The sequence below is a fragment of the Dama dama genome, chromosome 1, assembly GCF_033118175.1.
Source record: "Dama dama isolate Ldn47 chromosome 1, ASM3311817v1, whole genome shotgun sequence".
Classification (NCBI taxonomy): domain Eukaryota; kingdom Metazoa; phylum Chordata; class Mammalia; order Artiodactyla; family Cervidae; genus Dama; species Dama dama.
The window spans coordinates 35110718-35132464 of NC_083681.1; the positions used below are offsets into that span (position 1 = coordinate 35110718).

Sequence of the window (21747 nt, forward strand, 5' to 3'; positions counted from 1 at the left end):
TAGTTGTGCCAGGTCTCAGCTGTGGCATGCAGGATCTTCAATGAGGATCTTTAGTTGTAGCATGTGGGATCTAGTTCCCTGACCGGGGATCAAACCTGGGCCCCCTGCATTGGGAGCATGGTGTCTTAGCCATTGAACTACCAGGGAAGTCCCTATTCCTTTTAGTTTTTTATTGTGATAAAATACACATAATATAGTTTTATCATCTTAATCATTTTTAAGTGTACAATTGAGTGGGGTTAAGTACATTCACATTATTGTGCATTATTACCACAGTCCATTCCAGAAATTTTTTTCATCTTGTAAAACTGAAACCCTATATCCATTAAACAATAAATCCTCATTTCCCTTTCTGCTAGTCCCTGGCACCCACCATTCTTTCTATTTCCATGATTTTGACCACTCATACAGGTACCTCATGTAAGTGGAATCATACAGTCTATTTTGTCTTTTTGTGGCTTATTTCACTCAATATAATATCCTCAAAGTCTGTCCATGTTATAGCAAATGTCAGGATTTCCTTCTTTTTTAAGACCTAATGGTATTCTCCTATATGTATATACCACATTTTGCTTATCCATTCATCTATTGATGGACAGTTGGGTTGTGTCCGTATTTTGGCTGTTGTGAATAATATGGCCATGAACATGGGTGTACAGATATCACTTCGAGATCTTGCTTTCAATTCTTTTGGATATTTACCCAGAAGTATTATTGCTGGATCATACAGGAATTCTATTTTTAGTTTTGGGGGGAATTGCCATACTGTTTTCCACAGTGGCTGTACCAATTTACATGACCACCAGTAGTGCAGAAGGTTTCCAAATTTCTTCACATCCTTGTCAACCCTTGTTGTAGTAGCAATCCCAGTGCCATCCCAATGAGTGTAAAGTGACAATTTCAAGGTGGTTTTGATTTCATTTCCCTAATGATTAGTGATGTTGATCATCTTTTCATGTGATTATGGCCATTTGTATATTTGGAGAAAAGTCTATTCAAGTCCTTTGCTCATTTTTGAATCAGGTTTTATTTTTGTTGTTGTTGAGTTTTAGGAGTTAACTGTATATTTTAAATATTAGTCCTTTATTGGACATCTCCAGTTTCTTTATGTACCTTTTCCTCTCTGTTTTTTCTCTCGCAATTTGTTGAAGAGTTGATAAGTTTTGTTTTGTTTCAACACTGTGTTTTGTTCACTTTGTGCTCAGTCATCACAACTTACATTTCATACAGCAAGCTTGTCTGTTTTCAGCCTAGAGGACCATTGGGTATAGGACACTTATGGAGGAGCAGTATCTTAATGTTGTTGTTGTGTGATGGAGCCTAGTTACACACATCTGACTGTAGGCCAAATATGTGATATTTCATCTACACATTTGTATGAGTTTCAGAACTTTGGTATATGAATTAGATCCAGTGAATGTGGAAACAAAAGACCATTCCACATGTGGAAATGGTGGCTGTTAAGAAACTTCTCTTGGAGTCTTAAATATGTATTTACTTGGCAATTAGAAATCTCAGAATTCATCTTGGTGTAGTAGAAAAGGCACTATGTTAGGGGCAGAGAGTTGAGTCCTGGTGTTTTCTCTGCTCCCTGCTCCCTGTATGACCTTGGACAAATCACATGCCCTCTTCAGGCTTCAGTTTCTCATCCAGGAAATGGGAGGCATGGACGTGGCAGGCTTCAAGGTTGCTTCCTGCTTGGTCTGGAGTCTGGGTTGTCTTTTCAAGTTAATCATGAAAAAGATATCATTCCAGTAATTTGACTCTGGAGGAGTCAAATTTGACTCCAGGGGAGTGGAAGGAGAACTTTCTGGAGGGAGTTTTACTATGTTGGGATTTCCACCAATGGTCTTAGGTTGCCTTGAAGATTGGATTTGTGATTGGCTTGGTGGTAATCCCTAGGACCAGCCATAGGCTGGCTTGAGGCAGTAAGCTTTTTCATAAGCTTTTTCATTCATGCTAACTAAGCATGAATGGGGAATCTCTTATGGCCTGAGGTTGAAAGCGCCATCTAGTCTTAATCCAGGTAAACATCTTCTCTTTTTTCTCTCCTACTCCCCTGGGAAGCTCGTGGCACTGTGTTCCAGTGGGGAGCTGGTTTGGCATCATCTGGACGGCGACTGTGTCCCGGGCAGACTCTCCCACTGTTTCTGACAGCAAAGGAACCCAGCACAGTGACAGGTAAGGCCCTTATTTCTTCTGAGTCCTGTATTCATTCTTTGTCTGGAAATGGAGATACCGGCATGCAGAAAATGGGTAAATGGCATTTTTCTTTTGCTGTTTCTTGGTCTCTCTGTCTTAACTCTCTGTTGGTAGGTCTCTTAATTTTTTGGGATTTTTGTGGGCCCAGTTAAAGTACCCCTCTTTGGTGCTAGAGTTCAGAACCCACTGAGAGACAGATGCAAGTCAGGTAGGTAGAAATCAAAATGGTAGTTCTAAAAATGTTAAAAGTTAGATTGGAAGACATGAGTTAGGTGTTTGAAAATAACGGGTAGCAATCATGAGCCTCCAGGTTCTGAATCCCAGCTTGGATCTACCCCCCAGGCACTGGAGCAGCTGCAGGCAGTCCTGCTACATTCATGGTGCCTCTGAGCGCCTGGAGGAGGCGCCCCCTGCAGGCAGGCACATCCCAGAGAGAGAAGCCAGGAAGACCCTGCTTGCCTGCCCAGCCACTCCCCAGGGGAAAGCAGGAGCGAGTGAGGATGTGAGCGAGGGCCGGAAGTGTTCCCCTAGGGAGGTCTCTCCGTGAGCACGTGAAGAGTAGGTAGGAAGGGTGCTGCCTACCGGTCTGCTGGTCAGTCTTTTGTTGGGAAGTTAGTCTCTACGACTTCCTGCCTCTCTCCCTCTCCACTCTCCTGGTGGGCCTTTCTCTCTCCATATGTAGCACCACGTCTCCACCTCCTCCTTCTCTTCCTCTCTGGCTCTCTGACTTTGTGATCCAGTTTACTGAGGGTTGGCCCTAGGAAAAAGCTGTCAGCAAACCTCTCCTCTTCTGTAGCTCAGAGCAAAGGAGGGATTTTTGAGGGTGGTAAGAAGCAGGGAAAGAAGACTGAGGAGTGAGTCTCAGTGGGAGTGTGCTACAAGTTGTTGGGATGTTCTAATTCCCACTCTCTCTCTCTCTTTTTTAAAAAAATATTTATTTGTTTATTTGACTGTACCTGGTCTTAGTTCTAGCATGTGGAATCTTTAGTTGTAGCATGTGGGATCTAGTTCCCTGACCAGGGATCGAACCCAGGCCCCCTGCATTGGAGTGTAGAGTCTTAGGCACTAGACCACCAGGGAAGTCCCTGATCTGATTGAGTCCTCAAGGCCTTCCCCTGCTGTGGGGGTAAGGTTAGCCCTCTGAAGCCCATGGGTTGAGTTGGGGAGAGTTCTCTCAGAGAAGGGGAAGGGGCCACTGGACACATGCCAGAGAGTCCGCTTCACATTGAAAGCATCTGTAATATACACTCATACTTCCCAAACATTTTTCCTGCCTCACCACGGTATTCACTGCTCCCTGGGCATGCACTGTGTTCTCATCCCTATGTGCTTGTGGGCAGACTATTACCCCTGCACAGAATGCCTTTTCCTTCCTGTTCTCCTTGGGAAAATCCAGATAATTTTTCAGGTCCTAGCTCAGCTGCAACTGAAAAACTCTTCCCACTTCTCGCCTCCGTTGGCATTTTCTTTCTCTGCAGGGACAGCACAGTGTGTTGTATTGTTATGAGTTGTTTACATGTTTTCCCAAATGCCAGAGATGATGAGCATTTTAAGGGTAGGGACTGTGTCTACTTTCTGTTTTTGTACAGATTTCGTATCTAAAAGGAATCAGTAATATTTTTATTTGATTTGACTTAACCTGGTTGGGGATCGTCTCAGGGCACAGCTTAGATTCAGAGGTGATTTGGGGGAGTTTTCTGATGAGACATTAGCAGAGATATCAGCTTCCTGCCCTTAAAGTCTTTCAGTTTACCTCCCCCGCTCTTTACATCACCACCATCAGTTCTGGAGCTGGAACCCTGGGCGTCCTCTCCCAACCTGGCCACTAGGGGACAGGTACCTCCTTTCTGATGAAAGTGGCAAAAACATCTGCTTTGTCCCTTTGTCATTCTATAGGATACTTGAAGGCATGAGGGATATTTTATTAAGACACTGGAGAAGCTCTATAAAGTCAGCAAAAACAAGACCAGAAGCTGACTGTGGCTCAGATCATGAACTCCTTACTGCAAAATTCATACTTAAATGGAAGAAAGTAGGGAAAACCACTAGACGATTCAGGTATGACCTAAATCAAATCCCTTACAATTATATAGTGGAAGTGACAAATAGACTCAAGGGAATAGATCTGATAGACAGAGTGCCTGAAGAACCGTGGACGGAGGTTCTTGACATTGTATAGGAGGCAGTGATCAAGACCATCCCAAAGAAAAAAAAATGCAAAAACGCAAAATGGTTGTCAGAGGAGGCCTTACAAATATATGAGAAAAGAAGAGAAGCTAAAGGCAAAGGAGAAAAGGAAAGCTATACCCATCTGAATGCAGAATTCCAAAGAATAGCAAGGAGAGATAAGAAAGCCTTCCTCAGTGATCCATGCAAAGAAATAGAGGAAAACAATAGAATGGGAAAGACTAGTGATCTCTTCAGGAAAATTAGAGATACCAAAGGAACATTTTATGCAAAGATGGGCACAATAAAGGACAGAAATGGTATGGATCTAATAGAAGCAGAAGATATTAAGAAGAGGTGGCAAGAATACACAGAAGAACTATATAAAAAAGATCTTCAGGACCCAGATAACCATGATGGTGTGATCACTCACTTAGAGCCAGGCATCCTGGAATGCGAAATCAAGTGGGCCTTAGGAAGCATCACTCTGAACAAAGCTAGTGGAGGTGATGGAATTCCAGTTGAGCTCTTTCAAATCCTAAAAGATGATGCTGTGAAAGTGCTGCACTCAATATGCCAACAAATTTGGAAAACTCAGCAGTGGCCACAGGACTGAGAAAAGTTAGTTTTCATTTCAATCCTTAAGAAAGGCAATGCCAAAAAATGTTCAAGCTACTGCACAATTGTACTCATCTCACATGGTAGCAAAGTAATGCTCAAAATTCTCCAAGCCAGGCTTCAACAGTATTTGAACCATGAACTACCAGATGTTCAAGCTGGATTTAGAAAAGGTAAAGGAACCAGAGATCAAATCGCCAATATCCGTTGGATCATAGAAAAAGCAAGAGAGTTCCAGAAAAACATCTACTTCTGCTTTATTGACTATGCCAAAGCCTTTGACTGTGTGGATCACTACGAACTGTGGAAAATTCAAGAGATGGGAATACCAGACCACCTTAGCTGCCTTCTGAGAAATCTGTATGCAGGTCAAGAAGCCAAAGTTTGAACTGGACATGGAACAACAGACTGGTTCCAAATCGGGAAAGGAGTACTTCAACGCTGTTGTCACCCTTCTTATTTAACTTATATGCAGAGTACATCATGAAAAACGCTGGGCTGGAGGAAGCACAAGCTGGAATCAAGATTTCTGGGAGAAATATCAATAACCTCAGATATGCATATGACACCACTCTTATGGCAGAAAGCAAAGAGGAACTAGAGAGACTCTCGGTGAAGGTGAAAGAGGAGAGTGAAAAAGCTGGCTTAAAACTCAACATTCAGAAAACTACGATCATGGCATCTAGTCCCATCACTTCATGGCAAATAGATGGGAAACAATGGAAACAGTGAGAGACTTTATTTTTGGGGGCTCCAAAATCACTAGATGGTGACTGCAACCATGAAATTAAAAGACCCTTGCTCCTTGGAAGAAAAGCTGTGACCAACCTAGACAGCATATTACAAAGCAGAGACATTACTTTGCTGACAAAGGTCCATCTAGACAAAGCTATGGTTTTTCCAGTAGCTGTGTATGGATGTGAGAGTTGGACCATAAAGAAAGCTGAGCACCGAAGAATTGATACTTTTGAACTATAGTATTGGAGAAGACTGTTGAGAGTCTCTTGAACTCCAAGGAGATCCTAAAGGAAATCCTAAGGAGCCAGTCTATCCTAAAGGAAGTCAGTCCTGAATATTCATTGGAAGGACTGATGCTGAAGCTGAAATTCTAATACTTTGGCCACCTGATGTGAAGAACTGACTCATTTGAAAAGACCCTGATGCTGGGAAAGACTGAAGGCAGGAGGAGAAGGGGACGACAGAGGATGAGATGGTTGGATGGCATCACCAACGCGATGGACATGAGTTTGCGCAAACTCCGGGAGTTGGTGATGGACAGGGAAGCCTGGCATGCTGCAGTCCATGGGGTCACAAATAGTTGGACACTACTGAGTGACTGAACTGAACTGAGTAAATTAAACAGAAATGTCAGAAGAAAGTTACGGAATAAGACTGCATATCTGCATGCAAGACCAAGTGACCACAGATTTGAGCAGAGTTGAGTGGGATTATACCTCATCACTGAAAGCAGTGTATTTAGGGAGGAAGAGCCTGGATTTGAGATGGGAGGCAAGTTCAAATTCTAGTACTGTCTTTGTGTTGTTAGAAGGCCTGGACTTGTGTCTCAGTGTCTGCACTTGATAGCAGCTGAATATAAGAAATGTCACTGCTTCTGGGCCCACTCCATGGACAGAGCAAGGAAATATACAGGGACACACACTTGTGTTTATATGTACGTACACCTATGTTTGTTTATCTTTTGTAGAAACCATGAGTTTACCCTGACTTCAGTTACAATCCAGTGTCAAATGGTCGATTCTAGCCTTCCACCTTTTCATATCTGTTCCTTTCTTCTGTTTTCTGATAGTGGGAAATCTGACTCCTTTATCCTCAAAATATTTACTTATTTGTTCAACCTCCTGGGTATCACCAGTCTCTCTACCATGCCACTCATCTTCTTGGCCAGTGCTGCTGACTCAGACCTTCATGCTTTGTCTGAGTTTCTCCCCAGGTGCTGGTGGGTCACTGCTGGTGGCCCTTCTTTACCCAATTTATTCGGTTATAAATGTGATTACAAAAGAATTTTTTTTTTTTTTTTTGGTAGGCCTAGAGAATTCTCAAGCAGTATGTGTTCTTGCTGGCTCTGATCACTCAGCTTCACTGACAGGTAGGTCACGTGCCATTCAGAATTCTGGGTGTTTTTGCCTCAAGTGTTGCTGTTGGGATACAGATGGAAAAGCATAGGTGATGGAGTCAGAATAATGATGCCACTGCTGATGTGATCTGAGCAAGTCACTTTACCTTCCTGAGACCATTGACTTGTCTATAAAATATTTTGGGGATAGTTTTCAGAATTTCGTATGATAATACATGTTGAAACACTCATGTGAAATAGAGGTTCACCTCCTTTCCTCTGAATTTGTTTTCTCAGCTGTACAATAGGGATAAAAATATCTTTCAGAGTAGTTGTGATTGTTAAATTGTATAACCAACAGTAAATTTATGTATAACGTATTGTTATTCATCTAATCTGTTTTGATGTCTAATGTAACTATTTTAAACTTCCCTGGTGGCTCAGTCAGTGAACAGCCTTCCAGCAATGCAGGAGGCCCAAGTTTGACCCCTGGGTCAGGAAGATCTCCTGGAGAAGGGAATGGCTACCCACTCCAGTATTTTTGCCTGGAGAATCTCATGGACAGAGGAGCCTGGCGGGCTACAGTCCATGGGGTTGCAAAGAGTCAGACATGACTGAGCGACTAAACACATACACACATATAACTGTCTAAGCTTTCTAGCTTCTCTAGCTATTTAATCTCAAACTAGCATATTTTTGCTTTGCTTTGTCACTCAATCATGTCGGACTCTCTGCGATCTTGTTTAGTCCATGGAATTCTCCAGGCCAGAATACTGGAATGGGTAGCTGTTCCCTTCTCTAGGGGATCTTCCCCACCCAGGGGATCGAACCCAGGTCTCCCGCATTACAGGCAGATTTTTTACTAGCTGAGCCACCAGGGAAGCCCTGTATCTTTCTACTCCTTTTATCTGTTGCCCTGTCTGTTCTCTTTGTTTATCTTCTCTGTTTTATTTAACTACATGTTTCTATTTTTATCTTCCGTGTTTCTATCTAACCAAGGTCTCCCTATATCGCTAAGTCTAGCTGTGTGTATATTTTTCTAATTTATTTTATGTTTTTATATATTTCTCTAGTTGACCTCTCAATTCCATCTCTTTAATCTGCCCCCACTCCAGTATTCTGGCCTGGAGAATTCCACAGACTATATAGTCCATGGGGTCACAGAGTCGGACACGACTGAGTAACTTTCGCTTTCACTCTCTTTCTAGTCTTTTTTCTCTCGCACACTATGTATATCTGTCTGTCTTGGCTATGTTTCCATCCATCCATCTATCCATTTGACACACTCAGCCAATACAGTATAAACTGTCTAGTGACAATGCAGCTTTTTTTTTTTTGGTTGCGTTGGCTCTTTGTAGCTGCAGAGGCTTTTCTCTAGGTGCAGCAGGTGGGAGCTACTCTCTAGTTGTGGTCCGAGGGCTTCTCTTGTTGCCGAGCACATGCTCTGGGATGCGTGGGCTTCACCCTAGCAGTTTGCCACACCTAGTAGTTGTGGCGAGTGAGCTCAGTAGTTGCGGCTCCCAGGCTCTAGAGCACAGGCTCAGTAGCTGTGGGCTTAGTTGCTTTGTGACTTGTGGGATCTTCCCGATCAGGGATTGAATCCATGTCTCCTGGGTTGGCAGGCGGATTCTTTACCACTGAACCACCAGGGAAGCCCCCGCATTTTCTTGAAAGTGAAAGTTATCTCTCTCAAAGTTTATCTTTTTCAAAGCCCAGATTGCCCTGACTCCTGCAGGTAGACTGGAGACTATAGCTATGAGAGGCGTATGTTGGTAAGCCCTTTCGCCCAGAGTTGAATGCATTGCATTTTTTAAGTAAAGGGAAATGACTTTCATATACTGTATTTTCAGTGTTTTATGTGGAACTTAAAGATGTGTACACTGTATCTGTAAATTAATGGGGGCATGCATTCTTCAACATCAAATTTGAAGAGTTGTTACGGTGTCCAGAACATAAGAGCTATAATGTGAGAGTTTAAATACTTTACAAATTCTGAATTACAGATAATTTGATATTTAATGAATTAAAAGCAACTAGCTAATGAAGGAAATACCTGCTTTTATCCTCTGGCTCATACTAGGTAGATTTGTAGATATGCTAAAAAGGTTGAGCTGAAATGAATGTCAGCTCTAAGGGACTCTTCTGGGCATGTGGTCCCCCACCTCCCCTTTTACAGAGGGGACGAGAGGTGACTAGTTCATCCCGTGTAGTCCTCACTAGCTCTGGGAGAAGGCATTCTTTTCTGAGAATAAGAATAGACTAAGGTTTCAACTCTTAGTCTAACTTGAAATGGCTAGTATTATGTAAACCTAGAGATTCTTCTAATTGCTCATTAACATCGATTTCTTCAAAAATCTTATATTACTAAAACTATTTATTATTTCATATGCGGGTACTTTTCTTATGGTGTTTTAAAAACATAGATGTTGAATTTTTTATTGAGATGTACTTCATATATGAAATTCACCCCTATAAAGTGTACAATTTAGTGATTTTTGGAGTATATGCACAAGGTAAATTGGTTTTGGATATTTTGAAAGTGTCTTAAAAGGGTCAAGATTAATATCCCTCTTTCCTGGTCCAGTTCAAGCCGTGACACGCTGCGTTTTGTTCGGTGCTCTCTAGACCTCTCTGGAGTTGTAGCTTATGTAACTATTTGGCATTGCAGCAGAATTAAATTTTGCCTGCTGATGCAACAGCGTAATGATCTGCTTGTGGAAGACAGTTTGTCTTTGCAAAAAGACGGTTTAGACTTACTAAGATGAATGAAGGCTTATAACAGACACAGGCTCATTGTCAGTGGCACTTTGGTAGCTCAGCAGTCCCTTTCATGGGTGGAGACTTTGCCGAGGGGCTTCACTTCCCTCTTGTAAGGGATCCTCATATTTAGCACACCCTGGTGAGGTCCAAGGAGGTTGCCTTCTCTCTAGCCATGAAATAGACCAACTTTGCTGTATAGAACTGCAGTATGTCAGTGCTGCAAGGTCACCTGGCTGACACAGACTCCACTGGTTTATGGTCCCTCATATTAGACTTGGGCTTCCCTGGGGGCCCTAGTGGTAAAGAACCCTCCTGCCAATGCAGGAGATGTAAGAGACACAAGTTTGATCCCTGGGTTGGGAAAATGCCCTGGAGAAGGAAATGGCAACCCACCCCAGTATTCTTGCTTGGACAGTTCTGTAGGCAGAGGAGCCTGGTGGGCTACCCTCCATGGGGTTGCGAAGAGTCGGACATGACTGAGGGTCTGAGCACACATTTTAGACTGTGAAACAGAGACCCAGAATGTGAAGTGACATTCCCAGTGTCAAAGAGTGATCCAGCAGCAGATCTGGGACTTAAACCCCAAGTCTTGACCTCATATCCTTTAATGATACTCTTTGGCTTCTGATTGGTTTTTGAGAATAGATTGAGCTGCTCTAGGGCAAGCAATGCTGCAGACCTTTATGGGGAGGTCAAAGGATGCAGTGGAAGTGGAAAATCCGGCTTCTGGTCCTGCTTGATCCCTAATAAGCCTCGCAATCTTGAAAGTCACTTAATGTCTCCGAGCCTTGGTTAATTTATCTTCCAGAAGAGTGCTGTCTAGGAGAAATATAATGTGAGCTGCATTGCAAAAAGTAAAAAGAAACAGGCGAATTAATTTTAATAATTTATTTTGCTTAACCCAGTATAGCCAAAATATTATTGCAACGTGTGATCAATATGAAAATTATTAAGGAGCCACACTCTTTGTTTTTGCACTAAGTTTTTGCAATGCACTGTGGTTTTTTTTTTTTTTTTTTGTCTTCAAAACATCTCATTTGGACTAGCCACATTTCAAGGGTTCCTTAGCCACCTGTGGGCACCATGCAGTGGGTACTGTGCAGTGTTACATTTCTGGTTGGGGAAGCACTTAAGAGATCATCCAAGGAGTCACAGACTGTAGATTCATAAGGCAGACTGTAGCCCGTGCCCCCTTTTGTTTGACTTCCAGTTAAAGATCTGTTGAACTTGAATGCCTTCTGGACAGCCATGTGCCCTCTGGCTTGCCGCAGTCGCCCACCGGTCTCTTCTGTACATCAGTTATAGTGTCCTTCTCCACCATCAGCTTTCCCCCCAGTCTTCAGCTGGTGAAGCTAAGGTTTACAGAGGAAGGGGTTTGTCCAAGGTCAATAACTAGTTAGCAGATCCAAGAATAGAAGCCAGAGTCACTTGACTGAATTTGCTCTCTTTCTATTAAATCATAATGTCAGTCAGTCTCACTCCTGCTTATATCACAGGATTATTGTGAGGCTCAAATGAGCTTAAGTGCTATGCGAATGTGATACGATAACTATATTTTCCGCTGAAGAGGGCATGTGGTGAAATCATCAGATATTTATAAAGTTTAAACTTTAAATAATTTGCCTTTTAACCTGTTATCTTGAAAAGCTAATATATATTTTTCCTAACAAAAGGTAAGCATTTATTTAAAAAATGTAGAAAACAGAGAACCATATGTCTTGCACATGGTGGATGTTGAATAAATATTTGTTGAATGAATTAATGAAAAAATAAACTCACTTTCCTGTTCCTTGACAAACTGTTAAGAACATTTGGCCTTTTTTCCTGTTTATAGAATTAAAAAAAAATCTTACGTATTATGCTATACATGAATTTGGTATCTTGCTTTGCTCTATTCAATATTGTATTGTAGGGTAAGAATAATACAACTTCTTTGAGCCACTTTTTCCCCCCAGACTCAGGTTATTTTCCGTCATTTTGGGCTAATGTTTCTTCACCTCTTTTGTTTCCCTTCTGTTTGTTTAAAGATGCAGGAGAGCTGTATGTTTGGGGAAGCAACAAACATGGGCAACTGGCTTCCCAGGCTGCTTTCCTCCTTCTGCCCCAGAGAATAGAAGCACATTATTTCCAGAATGAAAAGATCGCTGCTGTCTGGAGTGGGTGGACACACCTGGTTGCTCAGACAGGTGAGAGAGCGGCAGGGAGTTTGTGGTTGGGAAGAGCAGCTGGGGGACAGCTGTCTAAATAGCTCTGGATGCGCGGGATTAGGTGAGTTGGTTTTCACTGATGAAAAGCTCGAAGGACTGGGAAGGGGAGGACCTGAGATCTATTAATAGTTCTGCAGTCAGTCAGATATGTCGCTTTACCTCTCTGGATCATAGATTTGTACCCAAAAATGTAAGGCTGGGTTAGGTTAACTCTTTGTGGTTCTAAGGGTCCGTGAGGTTTCGAGAGGGAACAGGCATCACCCAGAAATTTGTCCAGGTTGTTGGGAGGATCTTTGCCTTGTCATAGCTAAAGGAGTGACTGTATTTGCATTTCCACCTGAGTCTAAATTCAAGGCATCAGAAACTGTTAAGTTAAATGTTCAAGATTGAGGCAGGAGCATTATTTTGAGTCATAGCTGGCATGGTATTTTGGTTTGGATTTTTATTAACCCTAACAAACTCTGTACATTGATTCAAATACCTCACGTGTTCCCTCAGACGTTACTTTACCAGGCCAGGCCATCCAGCTTTTGGCATCTTTATCTTTTCTTGATTCATCTTCATTGTTTCTCATCTTTCCCTTAGGGCATTTCTTCTTTCCTAGTCTTCATCTTCCTGACTATGTTCTCAGGGTTTGTTTTTTCATGGCCACCCTTCTTCCCAACCTTCCTAGAGCTCTTGCTGACTGACACAGAGTTTCCCAGGCCAGCAGGTTGTAATTCTTAAGACCCATTATCGTGTCAAGGCCTTCTGAACTTCAGGGGTTCTCAGGAGTCCCCTTGCCTGCTCTTGACCTGCTTGTTAGCGACATGCTAATCTGTAGACCGCCAAATACCTGATGACTTATTCCAGTGCCTTCCAACTTCTGTAGGTTTTCAAGTCCGCTTCAGTTATCCTTGGTTAGCCACATATACTACATGTTTGAACACAGAAACATAGGCTTAGGAGTATTTACATCCATGATGCTTTTAATTGGTTCTTATGTTTTTTTTTTTGAGATTGCTTTGAAACAGAGGCCTGTATAACTAAGGTGTATAATAAACTTTCTGCATTTACTGCTTCAGAGGATGCTCTAGTGATGTCATTCATTTGGAGGCAAATCGTGGCTTTCCTCACAGTAGTTCAGATTGCTTAAAGATTGGGACCATCTACAGAAATTTATCTTAAAGAGATTCTCTGAGCATAGTAGCTACTTATTTATATAATTGTTAACTGTTTCTCTTCTCCTCCTGACAGTGAGTTCTGTGAGAGGAAGCCCCATATTAGTTTTGCTCACATCTGTATCTCCACTGCCTCCCAAAGAAAGTATTCATTGGCTACATTAAACCTTCTAGTTAAAAGAGACTAAACATACTGAAATGAGGCAGGGTAGACTTCGAGGATTTCTGACCTCTTCCCTTGGAAAGAGGTCCATGATCAGAAGGCTTCTGTTTGTCTCTTTGAATTCGGTTATTGTTTATTGGGAACCTTTTGAGCAGTGGGCTAAGCTTGAAGAAGCAGAGGAGACAGGCCATGCCCTGTTGGGGCTTCCCAGGTGGTGCTAGTGGCAAAGAACCTGCCTGCCAATGCTGGAGACATAAGAGACACAGGTTCAATCCCTGGGTCGGGAAGATCCCCTGGAGAAGGCAACGGCTACCCACTCTAGTAGTCTTGCCTGGAGAACCCCATGGACAGAGGAGCCCAGTGGGCTATAGTTAATGGGGTGGAAAAAGAGTTGTTTGTGACTGAAGTCACTTGGCACGCACGCATGCCCTGTCACTGCCATGTGTGGACAGGCTTAAGTCTAGGAGTACAGAGATAGAAGGTTTACCCATCCTTCCATCATACAGACGGTGAGGATCCGCTTATGTACCATTCCTTGTGCTTGGTCCTAATCCTGCCCTCAAGGAGCCCAGTGTCACTAGGGGAGACAGGCCTGGCATCAGTGCATCAGTGGGGCCACGTCACCGTGCAGAAGTGGTGCAGACACTAGCAGTAGTGTGAGTCACTGGGTGTTAACAGGTGGGTGTTGCATGCTTAGTCAGTCTTCAAAGAATTGCAGTGCAGTAGAATATACTTACTACCAAACGGTAGTGGGTTTAGTTGAGTCTGTCAGTAAGACTGTTAACTGGTTAGGCAGCTGACTGATGAAAGGCATAGACATGTTGCGGCTTTGATTCTGGCTTTGCACCATTGGAACTCACGCTGATCTCCACGTCTGGGCCAACAGCATGGCCCTCAGGGCGGGAGGTTGGAACCCACGTCCCTGACACTGCCTGAGTCACCCCCCACTTCTCTGTGGGGCTCCGCTTCAGGTTTCCACCTCCCCATGAAAGCATGGTCTCTGGGTAAAGTTTCAGCTATTTAATTAACTTGTTGATTCGGATCTCTTGTTTGTGCGCTTTGTCCCTTTCCCGTTTGTCCTGAGTGCAGAGTGGTTGGAAGCTGGGATGTTGGAGTGGCCTGGTTGCAGCACTGAGTTTTGGGTGGACGAGAGTCCCCTGCTGTTTGATTCACCAGTTTTACCCTCCTCCCCAGCAGCCGTGGACGCCTTTGCCCTGATGCCGTATCATTGAGAAGAAACAGCCAGGGCCTCCAATTTAATCAGACCCAGCTGCTCATGTTAACGGGAACAAGATTTGCTTACAGAGTCAGAAGCAACTCATTATTGGAACAAGGAGTTGTTTGATTCTAGTTGTTTTCACAAACTCTGGAGCAGAGTGGTTCCTGGGACCTACCTGCAGCCACATCAGCACAGAAGGCTGCCTCCTGTCTCATTCTGCGAGGCATTAGGGTGTGATATTGATTAAAAATAGCTTATGTGCCATGACCATGGATCTGCCCAGTAAGGTGGTTGGATTGGGTTCGGATGAGAGCAGGGAAGTAGACAGTGCTCTCCCCTTACTGGTGTGATAGTCCCCACACCAGTCTGACTCCCAGCCCTAGGCCACTAAGTCCCTTGGGGGATGTTTGCAAGGTTTCAGAATGTGTCTGGTTGTCACATCTGGGGTTGGGTGCTACTGGCCTCTACTTGGTACAGGCCAGGGATGCTGCTAAATGTCCTACAATGCAGGGGCGGCCCCCACAACACAGAACACCCAGCCCCAGACGTTAGTGGTGCCACCATCAAGGAACGCCACCCAAGATGTCCACCCCCAGCAGTAGGCGCTGAGCAAGGGCAGTTGACACGGTACCAGGATAGCTTTTACAGTTCATCCGTATGGGACTCTGGGCTGCAGTCTCTGCCCTCCCCCATCAGGAGTCTGGTGCCTGCCTGCAGTGCTTGCGATGGAAAAATACTTTTCTCCGTTAGTCAGAAGCACTTGGAAAGAGTCCAGGAGAACCTGTTCTAATCTGGGAAAGTTGGCAAGGTACCTGTGTCTCAGGCTGGTGGAGCTGCATTCTAGAAACCTTTCCCAAGCTGCTTAATGTCCCTGATCATTGTTCTCGGGAACTTCATGGGACTCCTGGGTGACTTTATCCGGGCTCGGTGACCTGCAGCTGTCTCCTCTGAGATTCATGATTTCCTGGCCCGAAGTGCTTCCTGTGAGAACTGGATGGCAGATCTGGGTGCCTTCTTAGCTGGTGACCTTAATGAAGTCACTTCACCTGTCTAGGCCTCAGTTTCCTCGTCTCTCAAGCCAGGATGTTAAAACCTACTTCTGTTCTGTAAGCAGCCGCTGTAGGGCTCAGACGAGTGAATCTGTGCGAGCGGAGCTGTGCTGGGTGCTGGCTTAGTAGCCCAGTCGGGTCTGACTCTTCGTGACCCTGTGGACTGTAGCCTGCCAGGCTCCTCTGTCCAAGTAATTCTCCAGGCAAGAATACTAGAGTAGGTTGCCATGCTCTCCTCCAGGGGATCTTCACAACCCAGGGATTGAACCCAGGTCTCCCACGTTGCAGGCGGATTCTTTTAGTCTGAGTCACTAGGGAAGCCCAAGAATACTCTAGTGGGTAGCCTATCCCTTCTTCAGGGGATCTTCCTGACCCAGGAATCAAAGCGGAGTCTCCTGCATTATAGGCAGATTCTTTATCGGCTGAGCTACCAGGGAAGCCCATGAATGGTCCCAACTAATTGTAAAATGCAGCAGATAACCTAAGTCGGGGTGACTGTGGTTAGGGTGTATGAGTATAATATTAAGGAATTAGCAGGTGCTTTTAGAAAGGCTTCTATTTCAGCAAGGTCTGTGCAGGGCTGGACACAGGGCTCGTGAACTGGCCAGGGATGCCTTGCTTGAGATCCAGCTCTGAGAGGCAGTTTTCTGAGATTTTTCACTTACGTGTAGTGGGCATGTGGCTTTCTGATATGATCAATATAGGACTGTCGTGGCCTTACAGGTAGTTTTCTCTGTTAAAGTCTCTGCTCACACTCTTCTTCCTTCACCCCAGTTTGTAACTGTATCCATCCATTTGCATTCTTTTAAAAAAGTTATTTATCTATTATTATTTGGCTGTGCTGGGTCTTCACTGCTGTGTGTGGGTTTTCTCTAGTCGTGGTGAGCGGGGACTCCTCTCTGGTTACTCTGCGTGGACTCTCGTTGTAGTGGCTTCTCATGCTGTGGCTCCCAGCCTCTAGAGCGCAGGCTCAGTAGTTGTGGCGCATGGGACCTTCCTGGACTAAGGATTGAACCCGTCCTCCTCTCCATTGGCAGGCAGGTTCTTAACCACTGGACCAGCAGGGGAGTCTCATTTGCATTCCCATTTGTTTAATGTCTAGGCTGTAAATTCCATGAGAGCAGTGTTTGTTCACAGCTGTATCCCCAGTGCCTGGCACCGGCCTGGGCACATGGTAAATGATGAGTAGCTGGTTGCTGAATGGATGAACAAATGGCAAGGTAGAGAGAAGCCTGCAGGCCGAGCTGTGACTCTGAGCTCTGCCAGCTTCTGACTGTGTGGTGGCAGCTGCACCTCGCCCCATCACCACCCCCCGCCCCCTACGGGGTCCCGCAGCGGCCCCTCCTGGTGACCTCATCTTCCCGCGTTCATTCAGTCCCTCTCACCAATTCTGTTCTCCGTCTCTCAGTTGGAAGCCCTTTTCAAGCCCATGCTTAAAGTCCCAGTATCTTTCCATTGCTCTTAGGATAAAGACAAGTCCTTAGTGGTTACCAGGCGCTGCGTGGTCTGCCCTCAGCCTGCTTTTCCAGCCCTGTTTCTGACCATGCAAACCCTTGATCTCTAGCTGACCTCTCCTCTGACCTTGGTACCTGGAATGCATCCTGTGTTTCCCATCATAGTACCTTTGCAGCTCATGTTCCTTCTATTTGTCACACTTAATCCCTGCTCTCCTTCTTCATTTCAACTTAGTTAAATCCATTTCTGCCCCCCGCCCCCTGCCCCAACCTCAACTTATTCATCACCTCCTAAGGGAGGCCTTCCCTTGACATTCCTGACTCATCACTTTTCCCTTTTGTCTCTTCTGAAGCACTACAACCTCTCCTTTGTGCTATTTTCTGTAGGATTCTTTAACTCATTTCCATCCCGCTAGATTGTAAGCACCATCTGGACGGGAGCCACATCTGTTTTGCTCAGCATTACGTCCTCTGTGCTTAGCAAAGTTCTCGGCACATCCGAGGTAGGTACTCAGTGCATGCCGGACAAATGAATAAGCCTAATTTCTCTGAGCTTATTTCCTCATTAGGAAGACACAGAAATATTGCTGACCTTGGATGAGGATTAAATAAGATGGTGTATCAAAGCTTGCAGCATCCAGCATAGGACTGGGCTTGCGTCGGTTCAGTACACCTTAGCTTCCTCTGTCCTTTGAAACTGGAGCTATCAGGAGGTCAAATGCCCCATATCTTCTCTTTCCGGCAGAGGTCTCTCTGGGGCTGGATCTGAATGTCTGTGGATCCAGGGTTGACTCAGGACTCTCCTGGCGAGTGCAGATAGATCAGTTTCTGAAGATGTTAAGTGCTGGTTGCTGGTGATTTATTAGAATTTCATGGAGAATGATTTGCATGAGATCCAAAGCTTAATATGGGGTTGGTCAGAATGTTTAGAGTCCAGTTGCCTTGGGAATGTTGGAAGTGTTCCCTGGGCCATGCAGTATCCCAAAACAGCCTTGTGGTCTCACACAGGCTATGGACTGAAAAAGTGAGCCCCAACACAGAGTTCTTGACATTCTTCACTCTCTTCAATGTCACCTTAAAAGGTCCTGAAGTCTTATCTTTTAAAGAATCAGAATGGAAAGAGAAACTTCCTCATTTGGGAAATGAAAAAACTGAAACAGAGAGGCAAGAAAGTGCATTTATGGCAGCATTGAGGCTAGAAATTCAATTTTACTTTTCAGTAATTTCCCCCCGCCCCTTCATTATCTTCCTGGTTCTTGGTTGTGTCCTTTTAGTTGAGATATTTTTTATTCTTTCATTTCTTCAAAGTGGGGAATTGCATGGCACGTGTGGAAGGGACCGGATCTTAGCCATTCTCCTTTCTTCAAGAGTCACAGATTGAGAAATATTTTATTGCATTTGATGTCTAAGCATTAGTGAAATCCAAGCCCGGCAATTGATTCACACTAAACTGAGTTTATAAATATACTTAATGCTGATTTTTCTGTTTGGGGGCCAAGATCCCTCCAGAATAGAGTGATAGTGTATATTACTCTGTCTTCTTTGGGACCTTATATCATGAAACCTCAACCGAGCTGAGGGAGGTTCTCACCTCATGGGCTCTATGTAAAGCAGGGGTGTTGGAATTCTTGATGTTTGTGCTTTAGAACTTTGAAAACTCAAAGGTTGAAAGTCAAACTGAACCCAAAGGACTCTTTTTCAAGTGGATAGTTTTTGCTTCTTGTTTAAACTACTATTTTTTTATCCTAGAATCCTTTGCATGTCAGGAATGGATGAGAACTTAGAGCTCCTCTGGTCTGACTCTCTCAGCTTAGAGATGGCAAAACTGAAGCCTGAAGAGGTGGAAGCACGGGGAGTGAGGGAAAGAGGGAGGACAGAACTGGGGTCTCATGGCCTGGGTCTAGTGCCCTTTACACCTTGTCACTTTCTCTGCAGAGATGAGGGGGAAATGTGCGTGATTTAACTACACACACCCAGCGACTTAAACCAGGAATAATAGTTCCTTCTGTACATGAAGTTCAACCTCACGAAAACACCAATTCTTACCTGAAATGTGTAGCCAGAGCTTCCTTTAATGAATTTGCATGTGTAGTAGAAATTGGGAGATGGTGCTCCAGGAGCACAGGTCTGGAGGCCATCCCAGGATTCATAGAAGCAACTCCTTTTCCATTTATAATAACACAACAGTAGTCCTAGCTCTCATCGACCACTTTTATCACTGTCAAGTGCTTTCACGTCCATTTTCTCTTAGGAATGTGGCAAGATGGGTGTTTTTATCCTTGCTTTCCAGACAAGTCCCTAATCAGTTAACTGTACTGCCCTGGTTCACGTAGTTGGACATAGTTAAAACTTGAACCTGTTTTTTTGTCCCCAAACCTGCTACTCTGACTCTAAGAAGCACATATCTCAGAATGCTCTAAGCCATGAACTAAATTTCTTTTACTCTTCAAAGAAGCATCTTGTCCCAGTTTTTGCTCATGATTCTCTCAAGCCGCAAGGAAGAAAATTCCTAGTTATCCTTGATCCTTCAGCAGGTATTAGTGGAATGCTTGTATGTTAGTCACTCAGTTGTGTCCAACTCTTTGCAACCCCATGAACTGTAGCCCACCAGGCTCCTCTGTCCATGGAATTCTCCAGGCAAGAACATTGGAGTGGGTTGCCATTCCCTTCTCCAAATGGAATGCTTACTTAGATGAAATTAGCACTATGCTATAGACTACATGGAAACATAAAATCAAGAACTACCTTCAGGAATTTTACAGTTGGGTGAACAAATGAAATATGTAGTATAAAAGTTATAAAATATGGCAAAGAGCCAGAGGAATGGCCCAGACACTGAAGGTTCTAGGGTTTCAGGGGAAGGGGAGGTCAGTGTGGTCACGGAGGGGTGTGAAATCCTTTGGGAAGGTCTCATTTTAATGTGTGGAGGGTTTGGGACTTGGTTCTGTTGCTTTCTCTTTGTCCTCTGGTAAGACACAGAACTCTCTGGTCCCCTTCTTCCTATCTGAGCAATAGCAGGTTATGGACAGGCTATCCAAAGGCCATTCCAGCTCTGAAATTCCATAATATATATATTAAAAAAAACTGACCTAAGGAAATTATTATGGATACATTGGAAGATTAAATGTAATGCCATTCATTGCAGCCTGATTTATAATGACAAAAACAAATACATGGAAACAAATGAAATTGTAGGGGGTTTGGTTAAATAAATCATGGTACAAACATATGTTGGAATATATAACCACTAAATAGAATGTTTTAGAAGGATATTTAATAACAGAAGAATATGCTCATGATATGGTAAGTAAAAGAGTAGATTGCAATAAGTTACTGTACTACAATGTCTGTTTTTTTTTTTTTCAAAAAGAATGTTTGCATGAGTAAATTTTATTTTATTTTGTATTTTCCATGCTGAATATGTAATTTGCAGCCTGATTATATCCCCCACAAATGTCAGTGAATAAACTTTCTTGCCCCTCACCGCAGGGAGCTGGCCCCTTTGCTGGTGTATTCCTGTGTGTATATGCCCTTGACATCACTTCCATGGGCCTCTTTTGGGAGGTCGCGTGGAAAAGAGGCAAGAGACTGTAGAAGGAGGCAGGAAAGCACAGGTCTATTTTTGGCTCAGTCATGAGTCAGCTTTGTGGTCTGAGGAGACTTTGTGACCTTTCTGCACATCCCTGAGCCTTGGTTTCCTCGTCTGAACAGGGGAACTGCAGGTCACAAACAGTCCTTTGAGCTCCAAGATGCATTCATTCCTGAAAGTGGAGAATTTCCTCACTGTCATGGAACCAGCTGGGAGGCCTCATTGATTCCTTGAACCTGGGTCCTTTCTTTTTCTTTCACTTCTCTGTACCTGGGTTTAGCTGGCTAGCTGTAAGATCTCTCCCATTCAGAGCTGGGGATGAGACTGAATGGGCTTCACCGACAGGGCTGAGACCAGAGGGTGTAGTGACAGTGTTCCACCACTAGAGGGAAGCATTGCTTGACTACTTGCCCTGTCTGCTCTGCTGGTGAAGAGTGGCCTTGATTTGCCTCAATTTGGTTTCAAATTCTAGAATTTTAGATTGAAGAGGACTTTGAAGATCATCCAGTAGAACTCAGTTATGCATATGTGAGAAAAAAGAGGCTGTAAAAGGCAAGGGACCTACTTTAAGTCACACGGTTTTCTTTTTTTTATTCTTTCTGGGTCTTTATTATAGGGTTTAGAAGAAGGTTATAGACAGAGCTAAGAATGTGATCAGTTGCACACACAGAAGGTGGACGTTTCTCCTGATTGTGCAGGAATCTGAGGGATCTGCTTGTGTACACATTCACCCAGCTCTTCTGGCCAGGTGCCAAGAGGCCTGGAGGTAGAGAAGAAAAGATAGAACAAGACCCCAGGGGGCAGCATCTGGTGAGGGAAACCCATGCAAACACGTGATGCTACCCATGGGTCTTCCTCAGTCTCTGTCACCCTCTAGTGGTCTGCCTAGCCTAGGATCTGGGCTGTGGTAGTGCTTGGAGGCTGGTTTACTGAAGACCTGCAGACATCCTCATGAATTATGTCCTCCAAGGGCAGGAGGCACCCTGACCGTCTCCAGTTTGTTATTTCCAGTGATCTTCTGCAAGCAGTACTCACATGGTCACATGTCCTCTCTTGCCGTTTCTTGAGGTTTGCAAGGAATCCTGA

The 21747-nt window shown here is 44.1% G+C and overlaps 1 protein-coding gene across 3 annotated transcripts in view; it reads left to right on the forward strand.

Annotated features, from left to right (window-relative positions):
• The window catches only part of SERGEF (secretion regulating guanine nucleotide exchange factor), a 231395-nt gene that overhangs the window by 15570 nt on the left and 194078 nt on the right, over positions 1-21747 (forward strand). The window contains exons 6-8 of one of the 3 annotated variants that reach the window (XM_061146484.1): positions 2068-2181; positions 7031-7093; positions 11848-12006. In XM_061146484.1, the coding sequence (XP_061002467.1) occupies positions 2068-2181; positions 7031-7093; positions 11848-12006 (336 nt within the window). The remainder of the gene's footprint in view (positions 1-2067; positions 2182-7030; positions 7094-11847; positions 12007-21747) is intronic. The other 2 variants (XM_061146503.1, XM_061146494.1) reach the window with 2 other exon arrangements.